Source organism: Piliocolobus tephrosceles, chromosome 4 (assembly GCF_002776525.5).
Source record: "Piliocolobus tephrosceles isolate RC106 chromosome 4, ASM277652v3, whole genome shotgun sequence".
NCBI lineage: Eukaryota > Metazoa > Chordata > Mammalia > Primates > Cercopithecidae > Piliocolobus > Piliocolobus tephrosceles.
This window is the reverse complement of record NC_045437.1, coordinates 31,812,792-31,833,528: the sequence shown is the minus strand read 5'-3', so window position 1 is coordinate 31,833,528 and position 20,737 is coordinate 31,812,792. Positions and strand designations below refer to the sequence as shown.

General features: G+C 38.6%; 1 protein-coding gene across 2 annotated transcripts in view; it reads left to right on the top strand.

Annotated features, from left to right (window-relative positions):
- The window catches only part of ZFR (zinc finger RNA binding protein), a 90,186-nt gene that overhangs the window by 10,086 nt on the left and 59,363 nt on the right, over positions 1-20,737 (top strand). For both annotated transcript variants that reach the window (XM_023216549.1, XM_023216548.1), the window contains exons 3-5: positions 15,061-15,343; positions 17,370-17,514; positions 19,674-19,892. In XM_023216549.1, the coding sequence (XP_023072317.1) occupies positions 15,061-15,343; positions 17,370-17,514; positions 19,674-19,892 (647 nt within the window). The remainder of the gene's footprint in view (positions 1-15,060; positions 15,344-17,369; positions 17,515-19,673; positions 19,893-20,737) is intronic.

Below are 20,737 nucleotides of genomic sequence, written 5' to 3'. Positions count from 1 at the left end.
ACTTCATTTTAATTAATTTATGGTATCCGTCAGGGTTTATTGTACCCAATCAATAGTTAGTTTCTTTTTTGAGTAGTTCTAGTTACAAGGATTGACATTCCATGACCTTTATTCTTTCTTAGAGGCCTTCCAAAGAGCAAAGAAAACATTCCCCTTCTTTTTCAAAATGGAATAAAATTCATCCTATCTAGCAAGATTTACATCATGGGATCTTAAACATTTTGCTGTTTTATCATTCTATGAATTATTTCCTCTATCACGTATTCCCAACTATGTTAAAGACAAATATAATTGGAAAATGAAAGAATGTTGGAATCACCTACAAGGGTGGTACAGTAGTGAAATAACTGGATATTGCATTGCCCAAGTATCATATCTTCTTTCAAGAAGCTAAGAAGAAAGTAGAGACACTAATTTCATAGTTAGCTTTTAGTTTTCCTTCAACACAGTTGAGAATGCAGAATTGTTCATTCTCTGTCCATACCAGCAAAGGAGAAGAAAGTTGACACAGGAAAATGTTTCCCAGTTATCAGATATATCATAAGATGAATACAAAAAGCACCACTCTAGACTAATGATAATGTTGAAATTGTGTAAGCAAAAAATCTCAGTCTGCAAGTCTTTAGCTGATAATGTCCTACATGAATTTTTCAAACTCAATCAATACATAATATATTTCTAAGGAATAAAAAAGACATAATGCCATTCTCATTCAGTTCGTCATTCACTAGAAGGGACTTCGTTATGTAATACAATTGTGATGAGAACCAGAACATACTATTTTGCTAAGCAGATACTTGGCAGAATTCTTTCATCTTTTTGTTGTTGTTTTGAGACAAGGGTCTCGAACTCTAGCCCACGCTGGAGTGCAATGGCACAATCTTGGCTCACTGCAAACCTCTGCCTCCCAGGCGCAAGTGATCCTCCCTCCTCAGTCTCCAGGCATGTGCCTCCATGCCCAGCTTATTTTTGTAGAGATGGAGTTTTTGCCGTGTTGTCCAGGTTGGTCTCAAGCTCTTGGATTTAAGCAGTCCGCCTGCCTTGGCCTCCTGAAGTGCTGGGATTACAGGCCTGTACCACCATGCCTCGTGAATTCTTTCATCTTTTGTGAAGTTTGTGGACTAAAATATACTTGATACGGTTCATTAGTGGACAAGTGCTGAAAACAGATGCTTTATACAAAAGTGATTGGAAAAAAGTAGTTGGTATAGAAATGAGTTACTAGATTAAACATTCCAAATCTAAAATTGAAAATGTTTTGCAGTTATGGAGTAAAGAAGATGGCCATCTCTTTAACAAAATACGAGCTATCAGACATTTCAGAAAAAATTTTTATGGATTGTATTTTGACCCTGCAAGTGCAGGAAGAAGAACCATAGGTAATGATGAACTAGAATAGAACATGTTAGAGATACATTTCAAATCTGGAGTCAGCATTTGTGAGATGGGCGTGTTCCAAGTTTGTGCATCAAAATTGAACAGTTAGCTGTGTTTTAGAGAACATGGTCCATATACCTTTGAAATCAGGGCAATATGGAATAAAAATTTGGGCTTACTATAATTTTTTAACTACTGTAATTCTTATTTATAAAAGCTTCTAATAGTTCTTTTTCATTATCCTTTTTTTTTTTTTTTTTTTTTTTTGAGACGGAGTCTCGCTCTGTCTCCCGGGCTGGAGTGCAGTGGCCAGATCTCAGCTCACTGCAAGCTCTGCCTCCCGGGTTTATGCCATTCTCCTGCCTCAGCCTCCCGAGTAGCTGGGACTATAGTCGCCCGCCACCTCGCCCGGCTAGTTTTTTGTATTTTTAGTAGAGACGGGGTTTCACCGTGTTAGCCAGGATGGTCTCGATTTCCTGACCTCGTGATCCGCCCGTCTCGGCCTCCCAAAGTGCTGGGATTACAGGCTTGAGCCACCGCGCCGCCTGGCCTCATTATCCTTTATTTTAATGGAAAGTATTTGTTAAATGATTGTAATTAAAATAACTTGAAAGATCCAGTAGATGCAGATGGGAAATGGTGATAGCCGTCTTTCCTGGTGAGTTAAAGATTACAAGAAAATTAAGAACTTTCATACGACATTTAACCACCTCACTCTCCTGTGGTCTGCCATTCTCGTGAATTGGTAGAAATTGTAGGATAAGCTATCTTATTCTAGTTTTTAAGAAGAAAGCAAGCGACGGGGCACAGTGGTTCATGTCTGTAATCCCAGGACTTTGGGAGGCTGAGATGAGAAGATTACTTGAAGCTCAGGAGTTTGAGACCAGCTGGGCAGCTTAGCGAGACCTCATCTCTACAAAAAAAAAAAAATCAGCCAGGCATGGTGGAGTGCGCCTGTGGTCCCAGCTACTTAGAAGGCTGAGTTAGGAGGATCACTTGAGCTGGGGATGTTGAGGGTGCAATGAGCTGTGATTGCACCACTGCACTCCTTCCTGGACAACAGAGTGAAAAAATAAAAAATAAAAAGAAGAAATGGAGCCTAAATTTAAATTTCTTCTAAAATTCTGTGGTAATAAAATTATTATTATAATAACATTGTAAAGATAATGGGAGCATGACATTACAACATCAAGAATAAGGAATAGCCAGGTACTGTGGCTCACACCTGTAATCCCAACACTTTGGGAGACTGAAGGGAGAGGATTACTTGAGCTCAGGAGTTTGAGACCAGCAATATATAAAGAACTCTTAAAACTCAACAAAAGTCAAATAACCCAATTTAAAAATTGGCAAAAGACTTAAACAGAAACTTTACCAAAAATGACATACAGATGACCAAAAGGCAGATGAAAAGACACTCAACATCACTAATTATCAGAGAAATGCAAATCAAAACCACAGTGAACCATCACCTCACATTTAGTGAGCTATCACCTACATTATAGTAAACCCAAATTTTTATTCTGTATTGCCCTGAAAGATACATGAACCATGTTCTCTAAATACAACTAACTGCTCAACTTTGATGCACAAACTTGCAGTGGCGCAATCACAGCTCAGTGCACTCTCAACATCCCCAGCACAACATAGCGAGACCCCCATCTCTACAGAAAATTACCCGGGTTTGATGGCAGGTGCCTGTGGTCCCAGCTACTCAGGAGGCTGAGGTGGGTGGATCGCTTGAACCTGGGAGGTTGAGGCTGCAGTGAGCCACTTTTATACCACTGCACTCCAGCCCGAGTGACAAAGTGAGACCCTGTGTCAAAAAAAAAAAAAAAAAAAAAATAGCTGGGCGTGGGTGGCACACATGTGTAGTCCCAGCTACTACTCGGGAGGTTGAGGTGGGAAGATCACCCGAGTCCAGTCTGCAGTGAGCCATGATCTTGCCACTGCAGTTACTGGGTAACAGTAAACCCTGTTGCATTAAAAAACAAACCAAAAAAGGAATAATTAAAATTGCTTTGTCTTTGGGGTGATTCTGTGAGGAGGTTTGTCTTTTTTTTTTTTTCAATGGTACACCAAATTTAAAGACATATAAATGTCAGTAATTTCGTAGGTACGTAAAATGCCACAATTTGACCTAGAAAAGTCCAACACTGTTGAGCATTAAACTTGGACTGAAGGGAAGGTCAGATTGTGTTTTGTGTGCCATGAAAGAGAAAGAAATGTTTTATCTATCAGTTACTTTGCCGTTTTACCCAAAATTGAAACATGCACACACAGAGTATGTTTTCTAAGGTACGAAAAGCACATCTAATGTGAATAACAGAAGCTGTCTATGTTTTCTTCAGATTTTTCCCACTTCATTCTTTATAACTGCAAAAATACAGTATTCTGTTTCTGCCTGGTAGTGGTTCCTCTAGAAATTTAACATGACTATTTCACTTAGTCTAAAGTTAGTCATTAGTTTTATTCCCCTAACCAATAGACTTAAAATGCTTTAAACTTGATCAGTCCTCCTGATTTTGTGCTCTTGTTATATGATGGCTCAGATGTTTTTTTAACCCCATGACCAATTACTGTTGGACACAATTATTTGTCTTAAATAGTCAGTGATTATTTAAGTTTACCTTCATATTTACCACTCTTTTTGCTCAACATTCATTCATTCTGAAATCATTTTTATTCTTAATTACATCTTTGAGAATTTCCGTTAGCGTTGGTCTAAAAAACACGTTTTTCTCTTTTTATCTTTTTTTGAGACAACGTCTCACTGCGTTGCCCAGGCTGGAGTACAATGGTGCAATTTCAGCTCACTGCAACTTCGACCTCCTAGACTCAAGCAATTCTCCCACCTCAGCCCCCTGAGTAGCTAGGATGATAGGCAAGCCACCATGCCTGGCTAATTTTTGTATTTTTTAGTAGAGAGAGTTTCACTGTGATGCCCAGGCTGGTCTCAAACTTCCTGGACTCAAGAGATCTGCCTGCAATAGCCACCCAAAGTGCTGGGATTACAGGTGTGAGACACCACAACCAGCCTGAGATTTTTTTTCTTAATCTTAAAATATCTTTGATTCTCCCTCCTTGAGTAGTCATCACTTAATCTCTGTAGGCAATTTTTTCCCTCTGGCTGCTTGTAAGAGTTTGTCTTTATCTTTCATGTTTATGGTTTCATTTAGATATATCTTAGTGTGAATTCTCATTTGCTAGGGTTTCTTGGGCTCCTGAATCTGAACATTGTTATCTTTCATTAATTTTAGGGAATCTCTGACATTCTTTTTCTATATTCTCTCCTAGTCTTTCTCTCCATTTGTGATTCCAATTAGATGTAAATTACCACTCTTTATTTTATCTTGCAAGTATTTTAACCTCTTCAGTATTTTTCATCTCTTCCTCTCTCTGTGTGCATTCTGGATAATTTTTACAGATAATTTTCTCATTCACCAGTTTATTGCCAGCCATGTCTAATTAATTATGCAATAACCTTTCTGAGTTCCTGACTATAATTTGTCAGTTGATTTAGTTTTAGAAGTTCATTTGGTTGTTTTTGACCCATCCATCTTGTTCCTTAGTCTGAGTTTTGACAATCTCTTATACTTCAAGTGTGCTTACATTTTGTATCCAATAATTCTAATGCCTATGGTCTTAAAAAAATTTTTTTTTTTAATTCTGTAAATTTTTGCTTATAGTAGTGTATTTCTCTTGGGTTTTATTGTGATTTTTTTTTCTTTTTTTTGAAATAGGGTCTCATTCTATCACCCAGGCTACATCCCAGTCAGCATCACCCAGGCTACACCACCCATGATTGCAGTGGTGCAGTCGTGGCTCACAGCAGCCTCAACCTCCTGAGCTCAAGCAGTCCTCCTGCCTCAGCCTTCAGGACCCCACCATACCTGGCTAATTAAGACAAAAAAAAAATTTTTTTTTAAAGGCAGGGCCTCCCTTTATTAACTAGCCTAGTGTCAAACTCCTGGCCTCAAGCAATTCTCCCCCTTTGACCTCCCAAAATGCCAGGGTTACAAGCATGAGCTACTGCACCTGGACTCTTAGGATTTTTTTGATTGAGGTTTCCTGTTTGTTGGGATGTTATTTGCAGCATTTACAGAAGAATATGTATTTTGTGCCACCTGGAAGCACTGTTAGCCTAGAGTTACACAGGTTGAGTATTTTCGAGTTAGACTTGCTCAGTGGGTAAGTGTAATGCAAATATTCCAAAATCGGAAACGTCTGGTCCCATGCATTTCAGATAATAGATAGTCAGTCTGAATTAAACTAATTTCTTGGTTGGGAATTTGCCTGGTCAGATAATGTAAATTCTAGAGCCCAAACCTAGGGGAAGACTGTCTTGTACCTAAGAACTGTCAGGAAAGTCTTTTCTGTTCTTTACCCAGAGCCAAGACTGAGCTAGGAAAAAGTTTCCTTACAGTTCTCCCTTAAAGACGGAAGAAGAGCGCAGTGGCTCAAGCCTGTAATTCCAGCACTTTAGGAGGCCAAAACGGGCGGATCACGAGGTCAGGAGATCGAGACAGTCCTGGCTAACACGGTGAAACCCCATGTCTACTAAAAATACAAAAAAAAATTAGCTGGGCATGGTGGAGGGATCCCAGCTACTCAGGAGGCTGAGGCAGGAGAATGGCGTGAACCCGGGAGGCGGAGCTTGCAGTGAGCTGAGATCATGCCACTGGACTCCAGCCTGGGTGACAGAGCAAGACTCCGTCTCAAAAAAAAAAAAAGATGGAAGAAGACTTTTTTCTAATTCACTTACTGTGGTGGTTCGTTTGGGAGCCCCAAAGTTCTGAACTGTTGCTTCCCAATTCTTCCATGTCTCTACTGACACAGAAAGTGATATATGTACGGTAGCTTGCTGTACAAGCTGAGAGATTGGAGCCTTGGATAAGGGATATTGCAGCTGCAGGCAGCAGAATCGGGGCCTCCCTCAGGTTACTTACGCACTGTGCATTCTCCCTGAGAACTAACACCAACATCTGGTGGGAATCCCTGCTTTTGTACTACTTAGAGTGTGGTAGGCAGACTGGTGCTGCTCTGTGACTTCTCTTGTTACTGCCTCATGAAAGATATTTGTAGGATTATGTAAGTCAGCCAACTGCTAAACATACTGTAATTGTTTGTTTTGAGACAGAGTCTCCCTCTTCACTCAGGTTGAAGTGTAGTGGTACAGTCACAGCTCACTGAAGTCTCGAACTCCTCCTAGGCTCAAGTGATCCTCCTGTCTCAGCCTCTTGAGTAGCTGGGACTATAGGCATGTACCTACATGCTAGGCTAATTTCTTTTTTTTTTTTTGAGACAGAATCTCGCTCTGTCGCCCAGGCTGGAGTGCAATGGCGTGATCTTGGCTCACTGCAACCTTTGCCTCCTGGGTTCAAGCGATTCTCTTGCCTCAGCACCCTGAGTAGCTGGGACTACAGGCATGTGCCACCATGCCTGGCTAATTTTTGTATTTTTAGTGGAGACAGGGTTTCACCATGTTGTCCAGACTGGTCTCGAACTCCTGACTTCAGGTGATCTGCCCACCTCGGCCTCCCACAGTGCTGGGATTATAGGTATGAGCCACTGCACTTGGCCACACAGAGGTTTTTAATTTTGATGTAGTCTCATTTGTCTATTTTTAATTTTTTACCTGTGCTTTTGGGGTCACATCCAATAAATCATTGCCAAATTTAATGTCATGTTTTCCCCTGTGTTTTCTACTAAGAGTTGTATAGTTTTAGCTGTTACATTTAGATCTTTCATCCATTTTGAGTTAATTTTTGTATACTTTGTGAGGTGAAGCTCCAGCTTTTTTCCTTTTCATGTGGATATCCAGTTTTCCTAACACCATTTGTTGAGAAGACAACCCATTGAATAGTCTTGGCATCCTTGTCAAAAATTATTTGGCTGTATATGCAAGGCTGTATATGTGGGTCTTCTGTTGTATTTCATTGGTCTATATGTCTGTATGCCAGTACCACACTGTTTTGATTATTATAGTTTGAAATTAGCATTGCTAAACACTTCCAAAAGTGTTTAGCATTGCTAAAACACTTCCAAAGTTGGAAGTGTGAGACTTCCAACTTTGTTCTAATATTTTAAGGTTGTTTTGTCTATTAGGGGTCTCCTGAGATTCCGCAGGAATTTTAGGATAGATTTCTTTTCTGGCAAAAAAAAAAAAATCACTGGGATTTTTATAGGAATTGCATTGAATCTTTAGATCACTTTGGGTAGTATTAACATCATAACAGTAGTTTGCCTTCTAATCCATAAACATGGGATGTCTTTCCATTTATTTGTGTCTTTAAATCTTTCAGCAGTGTTTTGTAGTTTTTAATATACACATTTTTCAACTCCTTGGCTAGGTTTATTCATAAGATTGTTTTGTTTTGTTTATTTGTTTTTCTTTTCTTTTCCTTGTTTTTTTTTGAGACAGAGTCTTGCTCTGTTGCCCAGACTGGCATGATTACGGCCACCTGCAGCCCTGATCTCCTGGGCTCAAGTCCTCCCATCTCAGCCACCCAAGTAGCTGGGACTGCATGCACATGTCACCATGCCCTACTAATTTTTTTTTTTTGTATTTTTTGTACAGATGAGGTCTCACTATATTGTCCTCCCACCTTAGCCTCCGAAAGTGCTAGGGTTACAGGCGTGAACCAGCCACAGTGCCTGGCCCAAGTTTTTTATTCTTTTTGATGCTATTGTAAGTGGAATTGTTTTCTTAATTGTCTGTTTATTGTTAACGTATAGGAATGCAACTGATTTTTGTATCCTATAACTTTGCTTATTTCGTTTATTAGTTCTAACAGTTTTTTGTGGAGTGTTTAGTGTTGTCCATGTATAAAATGATGTCGTCTATGAACAAATGGCTTGATCTTTTCAATTAGGATGCCCCCTTTTTTTTTTTTCTTTGAAAGAGTGTTTCTTTGTTGTCCAAGCTGGAGTGCAGTGGCACAATCTTAGCTCACTGCAACCTCCGCCCCCTCAGTTTTTAAGCAATTCTCGTGCTTCAGCCTCCCAAGTAGCTGGGGCTACAGGCACATGCCAGCATATGTGGCCAATTTATTGTATTTTTATTAGAGATGGGGTTTCATTGAGTTAGCCAGGCTGGTCTCGAACTCCTGGACTGAAGTGATCCGCCTGCCTTGGCCTCCCAAAGTGCTGTGATTACAGGCGTGAGCCACCAGCACCTGGCCTAATTTGGATGCCTTTTATCTTTCCTGCCTTATTGCTTTGGCTGGAACTTAAGTACTATGTTGAATAGAAGCAGTAAAAGCATGCAGCTTTGTCTTCTTCCTGATCTTAGAGGAAAAGCTTTCAGTGTGTCATCATTGAGTGTGAGGTTAGCTATGGGCTTTTCATAGTTTTTATTATATTGAGGTTATTTCCTTCAATTCCTAGTTGGTTGAAGTTTTTTTTGTTTGTTTGTTTTTAATTGTAAAAGGATGTTGACTCTTGTCAAATGCTATTGAGATGATACTTGGGTTTTGTCCTTCATTTTATTAATGTGTACTACATTGATTTATATGTTGAACTTGTCACCATATTTTAAACTGTTTAAGAAAACAAGTGTTGTGGAGAGTGGATGTGATGGATAAGAGCACATACACACTGGGGCCACACTGCTTAGGTTCTGGCTTTTGCTCTGCCACTTACTAGTGATTTCATGATCTCTTGGGTTTAGATTAAATAATTTTCTGCTAGGTTTCTATTAATTATAAACCTTACTTTGCTGTAATTAGTAGTTTTTATCAATCAATTAAGCAATTTCATTTTCCGGTTGCACGATAGAAACTTTTTGTGTAAAGGGATAATAAATAGAGACCAAGAAAATGAATGGTGAATAACCATTTTAGACTCCAAGTTAATGGTCTGCATCATGGAATGAAGATTCTCAAACTTTTGGGTTTCAGGATTCCTATAGCAGTTCTAATTATTCAGAACCCCAGAGTTTTTGTTTATTTGGGTTATATTGATATTTACTATATTAGAAGTAGGCTTGGCGCAGTGGCTCACACCTGTAATCTCAGCACTTTGGGAAGCCGAGGCGGGTGGATCACCTGAGGTCAGGAATTTGAGACCAGCCTGGCCAACATGGTGAAACCTGTCTCTACTAAAAATACAAAAATTAGCCAGAAGGTGGCAGCTGCCTGTAATCCCAGTTACTCAGGTGGCTGAGGCAGGGAGCACTGCTCCAACACAGGAGGCGAAGGTTGCAGTGAGCTGAGATTGTGCCACTGCACTCTAGCCTGGGCAACAGAGTGAGACTCTGACTCAAAAAGACAGAATAAAACTATTACACATTAAACAAAAATATGTTTATGAAAAATTAGTTTAAACAGTGAGATGAGAGGCATTGTTTTACATTTTTACAAATCTTTTTAATGTGTTAAATTAAGAATATTCTAAAAAATTTGCTTTTGCATTCAGACTGTTGCAGTAAATTATTTGGATTAAAATATACGAAGGCAGCGTCGCGCAGTGTCACTTCACACCAGTGTATAATTAAAAAGAGAACAACCGGCCGGGCGCGGTGGCTCAAGCCTGTAATCCCAGCACTTTGGGAGGCCGAGACGGGCGGATCATGAGGTCAGGAGATCGAGACCATCCTGGCTAACACAGTGAAACCCCGTCTCTACTAAAAAATGCAAAAAACTAGCCGGGCGAGGTGGCGGGCGCCTGTAGTCCCAGCTACTCAGGAGGCTGAGGCAGGAGAATGGCGCAAACCCGGGAGGCGGAGCTTGCAGTGAGCTGAGATCCGGCCACTGCACTCCAGCCTGGGTGACAGAGAGAGACTCCGTCTCAAAAAAAAAAAAAAAAAAAGAGAACAACCTTGTGTGGACCTCCTGAAAGAGTCTCTCAGGAACCCTTAGGGGAGTCCCTGGATCACATTGAAAACCACTGTTGTATACAAGTTAAAAACTCTGACCTTCAAAGCGTTCTGGTTTTATTTCTTTTGGTACTAACCTCCACATCACTGAATAGTATTCTTCTTTTGCTATTTTGAAATTTATCAACTTCATGCATATATTTTTATTTCCTACAATCACAGTTTAGGACTACATTGCATGTGCTCTCTTCTCATTTCTCCTCTTCCCAAATTCAGACTATTTCTGTTAATTTAGACAGTATATTCCATTTCTAGTTCCATCAAAGCTAGACAGTATATCAGTACTCTATACTTTTTAAGAATTCTTGAAACTCTTGTGCTTCACTTCTCTTTCCCTACTTCACTCCCCAACTTAATGTTTACTCTTATTTGTGATAATGTTTACATTATGTTCTATAATCGTGGTTTATCTTCTCTAATTTAGATTGATTCTAAAACTTTATAGCAAAAACTTATATCACTAGTATTTATTGTGGAGCCTAGTACCATTCTATGATTATGATTTCTACTGTGTTCCATTTTACAATCCTATACCGCTTACTAGAAAATCTTCCTAGGCTCAAGTTCAAATGGATTTTTTCCTTTTTTTCATACCATACTGATTACTCAAAACTATAAAGGCTTTTATTGGGATCATGCCTTTCTTGAGCAGTTTGCATTTCCTGAATTCATTCATTACCTTGTTTTTCTTAATCATGTTGTCATTTATTAAAATTTGTCTAGGCTGCCTGTATGCTGGCTCTGTGCCCAGTCCCCTGTTTTTCTGGATATCTTTCTCTAAGAGGCTTTTGTCGTTCCTCTAAATCCAATCTATACTCACTGCTCTCTGGGCCTGCTGCCACAGCTGCTGACCTAGGCTTTCATCTTTTTGCAGGATCTCGTGTTTTCTTGGTTTACTTTTTGTTTTAGCTGGAATACATCTTCAGGTAGCTTCCTAAGAAAAGATGTTACAGTGGGTAAACTCCTTCCATCCTTGAACTGTTAAAAAATCTTTATTCTGCCTCCATAGTTTGGCTGGGTACAAAATTCTACGTTAGTAATCATTTTCCCTTGATTTTTGAAGATAATACCTTGTCTTCTAGCTCTAGTGTTACCAGTAAAAAGTCTAATTTTCATTTAGTTGCTGGTGCCCAGTTTTTCCCTCTCTGGAGACAGGATATTTTTGTCTTGAAAAGTAAAATGCTATGTCTCTAGGTTTAGTTTTTTCACTCTGTTTTGCTGTCTGTGAGCTTTTTGAATTTGAAAACATGGTTCCCCCCAGGAGTGGGAAATTTTATTTCTTAATTTTTTTGATCTGTTTTTTTCTTTTCTATCATTCCTTCCGGCTGGACATTGGGCCTCCTAGACTTACCTTTTATATTTTTCATGCATTTATCTTGTCAATTTCCCAGCTTCTCTTCTAGGTAGTATAAAGTTCTTGTTTTATAGATACAAATTGAATTTTTGAAAATTCTCATCTGTTGCCTTCATGTGTTCATTTCCCACATGGTCATTCTTGCTTGTTTGCAGTTTATAATAGGCTTTCTTCAGATATGTGGTGATTTGTGTTGTCTGTTGTTTTTTAAAAACTTTTTTTAAATTAAAAAAAAATTCTTGAGACAGAGGTCTCACTCTGTTGTCCAGGCTGGAGTGCAGTGGTGTGATCTCAGCTCACTGCAATCTCTGCCTCCTGGGCTTAAGTGATCCTCCCGCCTCAGCCACCCAAATACCTGGGACTACAGATGCATGCCACCACACGCGACTGATTTTTGTATTTTTTGTAGAGATGGAGTCTCACTGTGTTGCCAAGTCTGGTCTCAAACTCAAGATCCAGCTTTTTTGGCCTCCCAGAGTGCTGGGATTAACAGGTATTCGTGGCCAACTTGACTGTTATTTTTTTTAAGCAATAAGATTGCCTGGAAGTCTTGGAAGTCTTATTTTTTGTAGTGAGTCCCTGGCTCACTTTTTTTTTTTTCTTTTTTTTTTTTTGGTAAATAAGTAAGAAGCTGGCCATTTCTTGAGTAAGAATGTAGGGTGTGTGTACTCTGTAATAATTGCTTACATACTTTGTTTTCCTGTTTCTCCTCAGGGAAAGTACTCTTCCATTTATGTCTGACACTTGAAGTGTTTCTTGGCTTCTTTTTCTTTTCTTTTTTTTTTTTTTTTTTTTTTTTTTTGAGACAGGTTTTACTCTGTCATCCAGGCTGGAGTGCAGTGGCACAATCATGGTTTACTGCAGCCTCAACCTCCTCTGCTCAAGTGATCCTCCTACCCCAGCCTTCTGACTAGCTGGAACTACAGGCACACATTACCATGTGTGGCTAATTTTTAAAAAATTTTCTGTAGAGATGGGGTCTTTCTACATTACCCAGGCTGGTCTCAAACTCCTGACTTCAAGCAGTCCTCCTGCCTTGGCCTCCCAAAGTGCTGGGATTACAGGTGTCAGCCACTGTGCTCAGCCTTTCTCAGGCTTTTGGTAGAAGACACGGTTCCAGTCCAGATGATGGGTAGGGACCTGGCTATACAGAGCAGAGTTAGACAATGCCAGAGATATGTAAATAGCAATTGCTAAATCCACTGGCGTCTTTTTCATATGGTTCCTGGGACTGGTAACTGTATAATTTATTGTTCAAACTGAGACACATAGGAGAGTGAAAAGTGCTGAAAGTAATAATTCCACCGGTATTATTAATGCAGTAATATTATAATGCAGTAGGCATTAACCAGAACATACAGTCATTCCTTCTTGAGTCTATGGACATTTAGGGTGAGGATCAGAGGCAGTATAAGAAATTGCCTGCCTGGTTGACTCAACATTCGCATCCTATTCCCACCTGCTTTTTGTCTAATAGGACATGTTTTGAGGACAGATACTAGATAAGGAGCAGTGGGATGAATAGAAAGTCTTTTATATAACCGAAATTACTCTTGAGTGGTATAGTCTGGATGTATTTAATCTTATCCTATTACCTGTTGGATTTTAATTTTTTTTTTTTTTCAGTTCTAGGAATTTGAAAAAGTATGACATGTTACTGTCATTTTTATACAAATACAGAGTTGTTCCTAGAAAATGTTATTCCCAAACAAGTTTTTCACTGTTTTAATGTAAACTTTTCTTTTCCTGTCATATTGGCATATATGTAGAAAGTGTTAGTTTTATATCAAAATATGGAAACCTCATCCAGATAGAAATTATATGAGTTTCTTTGGACTCTGTTCTAAGTTTTTTTGTTTTTTGTTTTTTGTTTTCTTTTTCATATTGGACTGAAATCTGCCACCCTGTAACTTCCAACTATTGGTTCTAGTTCTGTTCTCTGGAGCAGCATGGAGTAAGTGTCTTCTATTAGAAGGCATCTATCACCTTTTCTAGACTGAATTTCTCCAGGTGTCCTCCCCTTTTTATATGAAGTTAAAACCCATATTTCTGACCTTCACATTGATTCCCTTTGGAATCTTCTAATCTAATATAAACATCCTAGTTTATCAGTGTTTTCCATAATACAGGTAAAATATAGCCCCAAATTTTAATTCTATACTGTATTTCTATGGCAGTGTGCACACCAGTGCAGAATACCTTGCACTATAGCCCATTAATCAGAGACTGAGTTAATTAGTGTAGCTTCAACTTTTTTTTTTCTTTTTCTTAGCTATTCACAGTTGTCGGCTCATACTAAAATGTGGTCCGCTAAAACCTACCAGCTAAATAGCTGTTGGGGCTGTACTTTTTCTAGTAGGTGTTTCTGCCTTAGTAATATAGCTTTATCAAGTGGAATTGAGTGTATTATTCAGAAAACCTAGAACAAGAAATACACTTTTATATGTTAACATCTGTAGGCCTTTGGTTTTAGTGATACGGGCTTTCAATTTAAAAGTTAAAATAAACATTGCTCTAAGAATTTTAGCTAGAAATTCATTTGATTGCTGTTTTGGAAAATGTTTTTGTCTTTGAGGTTTAAATGGTTTTAATTGCAAAGCATCTGACTTATGTCTTCTTTTACAAAGCATGCTATTATATTTTTAGAAGTAACTTTGTATAATGAAATGCTCCCTGTAAGCTGGAACATGTATCTAAAATAATAGATACTCCACTGTAGGCTTTGTACCCTAGAACAGGACTTCTCAACCCTCAACACTATTGACATAATTTAAATAACTCTTTGTTATGCACAGCTGTCCTGTGCATTGTAGGATGTGTAACAGTATCCCTGGCCTCTATCCACTAGATGCCAGTAGCTCACGTATCACCACCTCCTCTGCAGTTTGATCATCTAAAATATATGCAGATATGGCCATATGTCCCCTGGGGGGAAAAATTCCCCCAATTGAATACCACTGTCCTAAAGCAACAGAAGTGTTTTTTTGATCAGCTAGTCAGTAGTTTCTACCTTAAATTTCTTTCTGTAATTGGGCTAGAATAGAATATTTTTCTTATGATTTCTTTGTAGAGATTTGTAAAACTACAACATAATAAAGAACTTTACATATAACGAACACTGAAGTTCCTAATTTGGTCAGTTTTTTCTTTTCTTCCTATTACTGTTTTTTATTCAATTTTTAATTCCTGTTAATGTGATACAATCTATGATCTGAAATGTGTGACTACATAATGTTATTGAGATTAAAGAATGAAAATTACAGAACAGTAATAAATATGATATTGAATAGGAAGTTTATTGAGTTCAAATACTTGACCTTTTGTGGTCCAAGATTAAATTACTTAAAAATGTGCTTTTTATTTTATTTATGATAAATAGCTTTTAATTGAAGTTGATTAACTCCTGGATATTAAAATTGTATTATATTTATTCTTGTACTCCACAATGTAGCCAGCAGCCAGCTTCGGGTGTAGCCTATTCTCATCCAACTACAGTTGCTAGCTACACTGTCCATCAGGCTCCAGTAGCTGCTCACACAGTTACTGCCGCCTATGCACCAGCAGCCGCCACAGTTGCAGTTGCCAGGCCTGCTCCAGTAGCTGTTGCAGCTGCTGCAACAGCTGCTGCTTATGGAGGCTACCCCACTGCACACACAGCAACTGACTATGGTTATACTCAGAGACAACAAGAAGCACCACCACCACCACCCCCAGCTACTACACAAAACTACCAGGTAAGAAAACTACTGGTTTTGGTAGCCTTATCGTGCAGGTTTCTTTGTCCTCAGTGTATAATGTAATGCCCTAGCCATTGCTTCTCAAACTTGGGGCTTCCAAAATACGCATGTACTGATAGAGAAAAGTAAATGAGCATTCCTTGGTAGTTTGGGGACATACCAACCATTAAGGTTCCTTGCTGACCGGGCGCGGTGGCTCACATCTGTAATCCCAGTACTTCGGGAGGCTGAGGTGGGCGGATCATCTGAGGTCAAGAGTTCAAGACCAGCGTGTCCAACATGGCAAAACCCTGTCTCTACTAAAAATACAAAAATTAGCCAGGTGCCTTGGTGCGCACCTGTAGTCCCTGCTACTCAGGAGACCGCGGCACGAGAATCACTTGAATCCAGGAGGCAGAGATGCAGTGAGCCAAGATCATGCCATTGTATTCCAGCCTGGGTGACAGAGCGAGACCCTGTCTCAAGAAAACAAAAAAATATTCCTGGCAATGAGCTTTGTGTTAATAATCCTTCTTCCCACTCCCCTGTCTATTTGACTCTATTATTTATAGCTGTCTGTTAAAAACTTTTACATTAATTGCTAATTAAATATTTCATTGTTTACCCCAAGTTAGTTTGTTTGTTACTGTTTTAACTGAAGACATAGAAAAGACTTCCCTTGTTTGTATTAGGGCATTATTCATCTGGAACACAGGTATGTCTCTTATTTTGAGAATATTTTGAGAACAGGACAAACATATTACACGTTTTCTTCTTGAAACTTAGCAAAGGTGGAAATTCTGTCCCCTTTACATTTATCCTGTAAATGTAAACATCCTGTAAAGATGTTCTTTTTTAATACACATTGTAACAAAAATTGATCATGCTCTTATTCATCCAGTTGCCTCTTACTCAGTCTTACAGGAATTCTACATTCTCTTTATTATGTTTGAAAACAGTACTAGATTACTACTTGCTTTAATCTGTTTTTTTGCTTGTTTGCTTTCAGGATCTGTTTTAAAAACTTTGATCTTTCTGAACTTTCCCTGGTTTTGCTATATTCTTTCTAAAGCATAGGAATTTATGCAGTAAAAAATTGAAATGTGAATCAACAATATTAGTATTTGCTATTAATGAAATGAAATTCCTTTTGAGGTGTGATTGTTTATGCCCAGAGACAAAATATAATAAATTTTGTTGTTTTTAATAGTGTCTGTGAAACCCAGTGTTTTCTGGGCCCTGCCTGCTTCTTCAGCCATTTCACCTACATAACCTTTCTACCACTCTTTACTTCATGAACTGCCAGAATTCACTCAGCTCACCTTGATCTTTCTTGAAAAAGAAATACTGAAAAGAAAGCTGGAGCAATTACAAACTTAGTAACGCAAGCGTTCTTTTGTAATATTGCGGGATCCATCTTTAAGGCAAAACTGCCATACATTTTTTAATAAAATTAATTTTTTCTTAAGTATTATTTTGAAATGTTTTGGTGATTGTTCTGATTGTAAAAGTTCAACGTGCTGCTTGAAATGCTTTTGATATTATTATTATTATTATTTTCTTCTCTTTTTTTTGAGACAGAATCTTGCTCTGTCGCCTAGGCTGGAGTGCAGTGGCGTGATCTCACCTCACTGCAAGCTCCATCTCCCGGGTTCCTACCATTCTCCTACCTCAGCCTCCCAAGCAGCTGGGACTACAGGCACCCGCCACCACGCCCTGCTAATTTTTTGTATTTTTAGTAGAGACAGGGTTTCACCGTGTTAGCCTGGATGGTCTTGATCTGCTGACCTCGTGACCTGACTGCTTCGGCGGCCTCCCAAAGTGCTGGGATTACAGGCATGACCTACCGTGCCCGGCCTTGATGTTATTTTAATGAAGTACAAACTGAATCTTTTGTGTATTTAATTTGATTATTTTATGTTTAGGTCTGTCATGAGACTACGTATTTAGTGTTTTGTTTTCTTTATTGCACTTTTATACAGTAAGTATATTTTTTCCTTCCTCTTGTCTCATAGCAAGATTTTCTTTCATTCCTTTTCTTTAGGATTCATACTCATATGTAAGGTCCACAGCTCCTGCTGTAGCTTATGATAGTAAGCAATACTACCAACAACCAACAGCAACTGCTGCTGCTGTAGCTGCCGCTGCCCAACCTCAGCCTTCTGTTGCTGAAACTTACTATCAGACAGGTAGGTTTTCTTAACCTACATAGTTTCTTTGTAAACTATTGAAGTATATGACTTACTCTATTTTTTAATGAAGGTAAGCTTTTGAGTCCATCTAAATTTGTATCACATCATCTTAGGAGGCAGGTTCTAGACATGTCCTACTAAATGCCTTAGAGTCACAATTCGTAATCATGCCTTTCTCTCCTGGAAATGTACTCCATTTCTGGACTTTCAGCCCACAATTCCATTCCTGCTGAAATAAGGTGTACAAAAGCAGCTGTGATGATAACTTTTGAATACATTTTTATCTTTGCCAGAAATGCCCAGAATATATATTGCCAACAAACAGCCTTTGTAACCAGTGGAGACTCTTTAATGGGCCCATATTTTTAATTAATCTTCCTCTGATCTCTAATGACAGTTGGTTCTGTTATCAGCCACCAGTCATGTTAAATACAGTATCTAGAATGGTTCAAATCTAGGAAGCGTTTTGTTTGCAAAGAAACCTGCGTATTTATAGACTTTAAAAGATGGATTTTTTGAGAGAGAGAGATTTGATAATTTTTAAAACAAAGCTTTTGAAAAGTGGGCAATTCCTTTAATTTTTTTTCAAGGCTGTGAGGGTGTGGGTGGAGCCTTGGATTGGAAGAGAGTAGAATTGGCTTCCAGTACTGGCTTTACTGCTAATGTGGGCAGGTGATTTTTTTTTTACCTCTCATATCTCTGTTATCTTATCTGTAAATGAGGTAGTTGACCCAAATTTCAGTAGGACCCCTTCTAGTTCTAAAATTTTATGAGTCCCTTAAAAGTGGTTTTAACATGTTTTGAATTATAGTGACTATCTGACTATTCCTGAGGTCTCTTTTTCTTTTGAGATGGAGTTTTACTCTTGTCACCCAGGCTGGAGTGCAGTGGTGCGATCTTGGTTCGCCGCAACCTCGGCCTCCTGGGCTCAAGCAGTTCTCCTGCCTCAGCCTCCCGAGTAGCTGGGATTACAGGCCTGAGCCACCGTGCCCGGCCTTGTGGTCTCTTCTCTATTGATTTCTGTGTATAATGATCTGTAGTAAACTTCCTGTTGAATTACCAAGCTTAGGTTATGCTTGAGTGCTGAATTATCTAAGAGAAGATCTTGATTTAGTCTAACTCTGGTATTGACTGTGACTTTTGTAAGTTATTTAGCTCTTGGATATTAGTGTCATCTCTATAAAGTATTATCTTTTTGTGTTATGTGGATCAGATTTCATAAGCAGGTAAGTTCTGCTTGAGATAAAAGTTCTACTTGGGAGGCTGAGGTGGGAGGATCGCTTGAGTCCAGGAGTTTGAGGTTGCAGTGAGCCTTGATCACACCATCATAGTTCAGCCTGGGCAACAGAGTGGGACCTTGTCTCAAAAAAAAAAAAAAAAGTTCTAAGGTACCTTTACTTAACTGAACATAAAATGAGCTTCGCCCGTTGATTTTGGGCCTTTTTCAGAAATAACATTTATGTCCTTTAGTGATCATTTATAAGTGATTATTTATTTAGTGATAAGCCTTCTAAGACTCTTTCAAAATACACATTGTTTTGAGTATGTCAGGCAGCAAAGAAGTTCAACAGATATCAGTGGCAGCCATTTAGGAATAGCTGCATTCAAGTTACTGACATTTGAAAAATTATGTAGTTCCTTGTTAGATTGTAGTTCACTATGGAAGTATCAGTTAAAATGCAGTGAATGGTATATAAACAAATTTCATATGATTAAACATCGAAGTTTTTACTGTGAATTGAAATATTACATTGTAACTCATTCTATCCTGTTTCCAGTATTAAACCTAACTGAAGTTGACTGTCTAGCATGCACGCGCGCGCGCGCACACACACACACACACACACACACACACACCCCTTTTTTCAGAAAACCTTGTTTACTGGTAACACTACTGTTTCAGTTAGTTGTACATTTTGCCAAAATAATCATTTTGGAAATACATAGAAAGCATTTGGCAGAAGATAGTATATTAATTTATATATTCTGTTCATATTGGTAATAAGAGTTTTATACCTTTTGCTAAGGAGAAATTGCTGGCCTAAAATTTATAGTTAATGATGTTTGTACCTATTCTTTCCAGCTTTTAAGGATACTAGTACAGTAACTATAGTGGCTTACTCTTCTAATTTTCTGATGTCTCTTTCCCACTTCAGCCCCTAAAGCAGGTTATAGCCAAGGTGCAACTCAGTATACTCAAGCCCAGCAAACTCGACAAGTGACAGCCATAAAACCAGCCACACCAAGTCCAGCTACCACTACTTTCTCTATCTATCCTGTATCCTCCACCGTACAGCCAGTAGCAGCTGCGGCTACTGTGGTGCCATCCTATACTCAGAGTGCTACTTACAGTACCACAGCAGTTACTTATTCTGGTAAGAATGATAAAGTGTGTTTAAATGAGTAAACAAATTAGGAAGAGACCTAGTAGAAACTCTCTTGATTGTCTATGAAATTACCTTACTCCTAATAATAGAAATTAAATTAATTGATAAATGTAGGTACATAATGTGACTGTACTGTAAATTGTATGCTTTTTTGGGGGGTGATGGTAAGAGAAGATCTTAGAATAATAGAAAATGTTCTTGGGGAGTTTAAAGCTCATTATGAGTATGAGTCTTGGGCTTAGCATTGCAATTAAAGGAAGAATAACACCCAGTTTTCTACAGGATTGTTTCCTGCTTTTCCAAATGAAATTGAAAACTCAAGGTTAATACCCAGAGAGTACCACAGACAAATTATTTCTGTTTATTTTGGCCCTCGAAGAGCTATTTCTTTATTATCAGAAATAATTCATCATGGAAATGTTGGGTAGCCTTTTCTAATCATCCATAAGATGGTGGTTATGTAACACACCTCTCTTGGAAGAACAGAGTAGCTTTATTTTTCTTCAATAATTATATATTTCTCCCAGAGAGGTACAATGGCTAAAACCCTATTGTGTCCACTGCTGTTGCCAATTTCTAGCTGAGGACGTTTGCATTATCACGGTGATTAAGATCTCACATTGCCTTTTTTGTAGACACTTAGCTTTTGTATTCCTCCCAGAAGATATGCTGTGAATGACACTTTTTTATTTCTCAGAGATTTTTTATCTCTTACTCTGGGTGCTAGGGATACAATGATGAATTAGGCATGCATGGAGTGTTTGGGAACTGCAGTTCATTGTGGCTGGAATACAGGATATACATGGGGTAAATGTCAGTAGATGAGGCTAGAA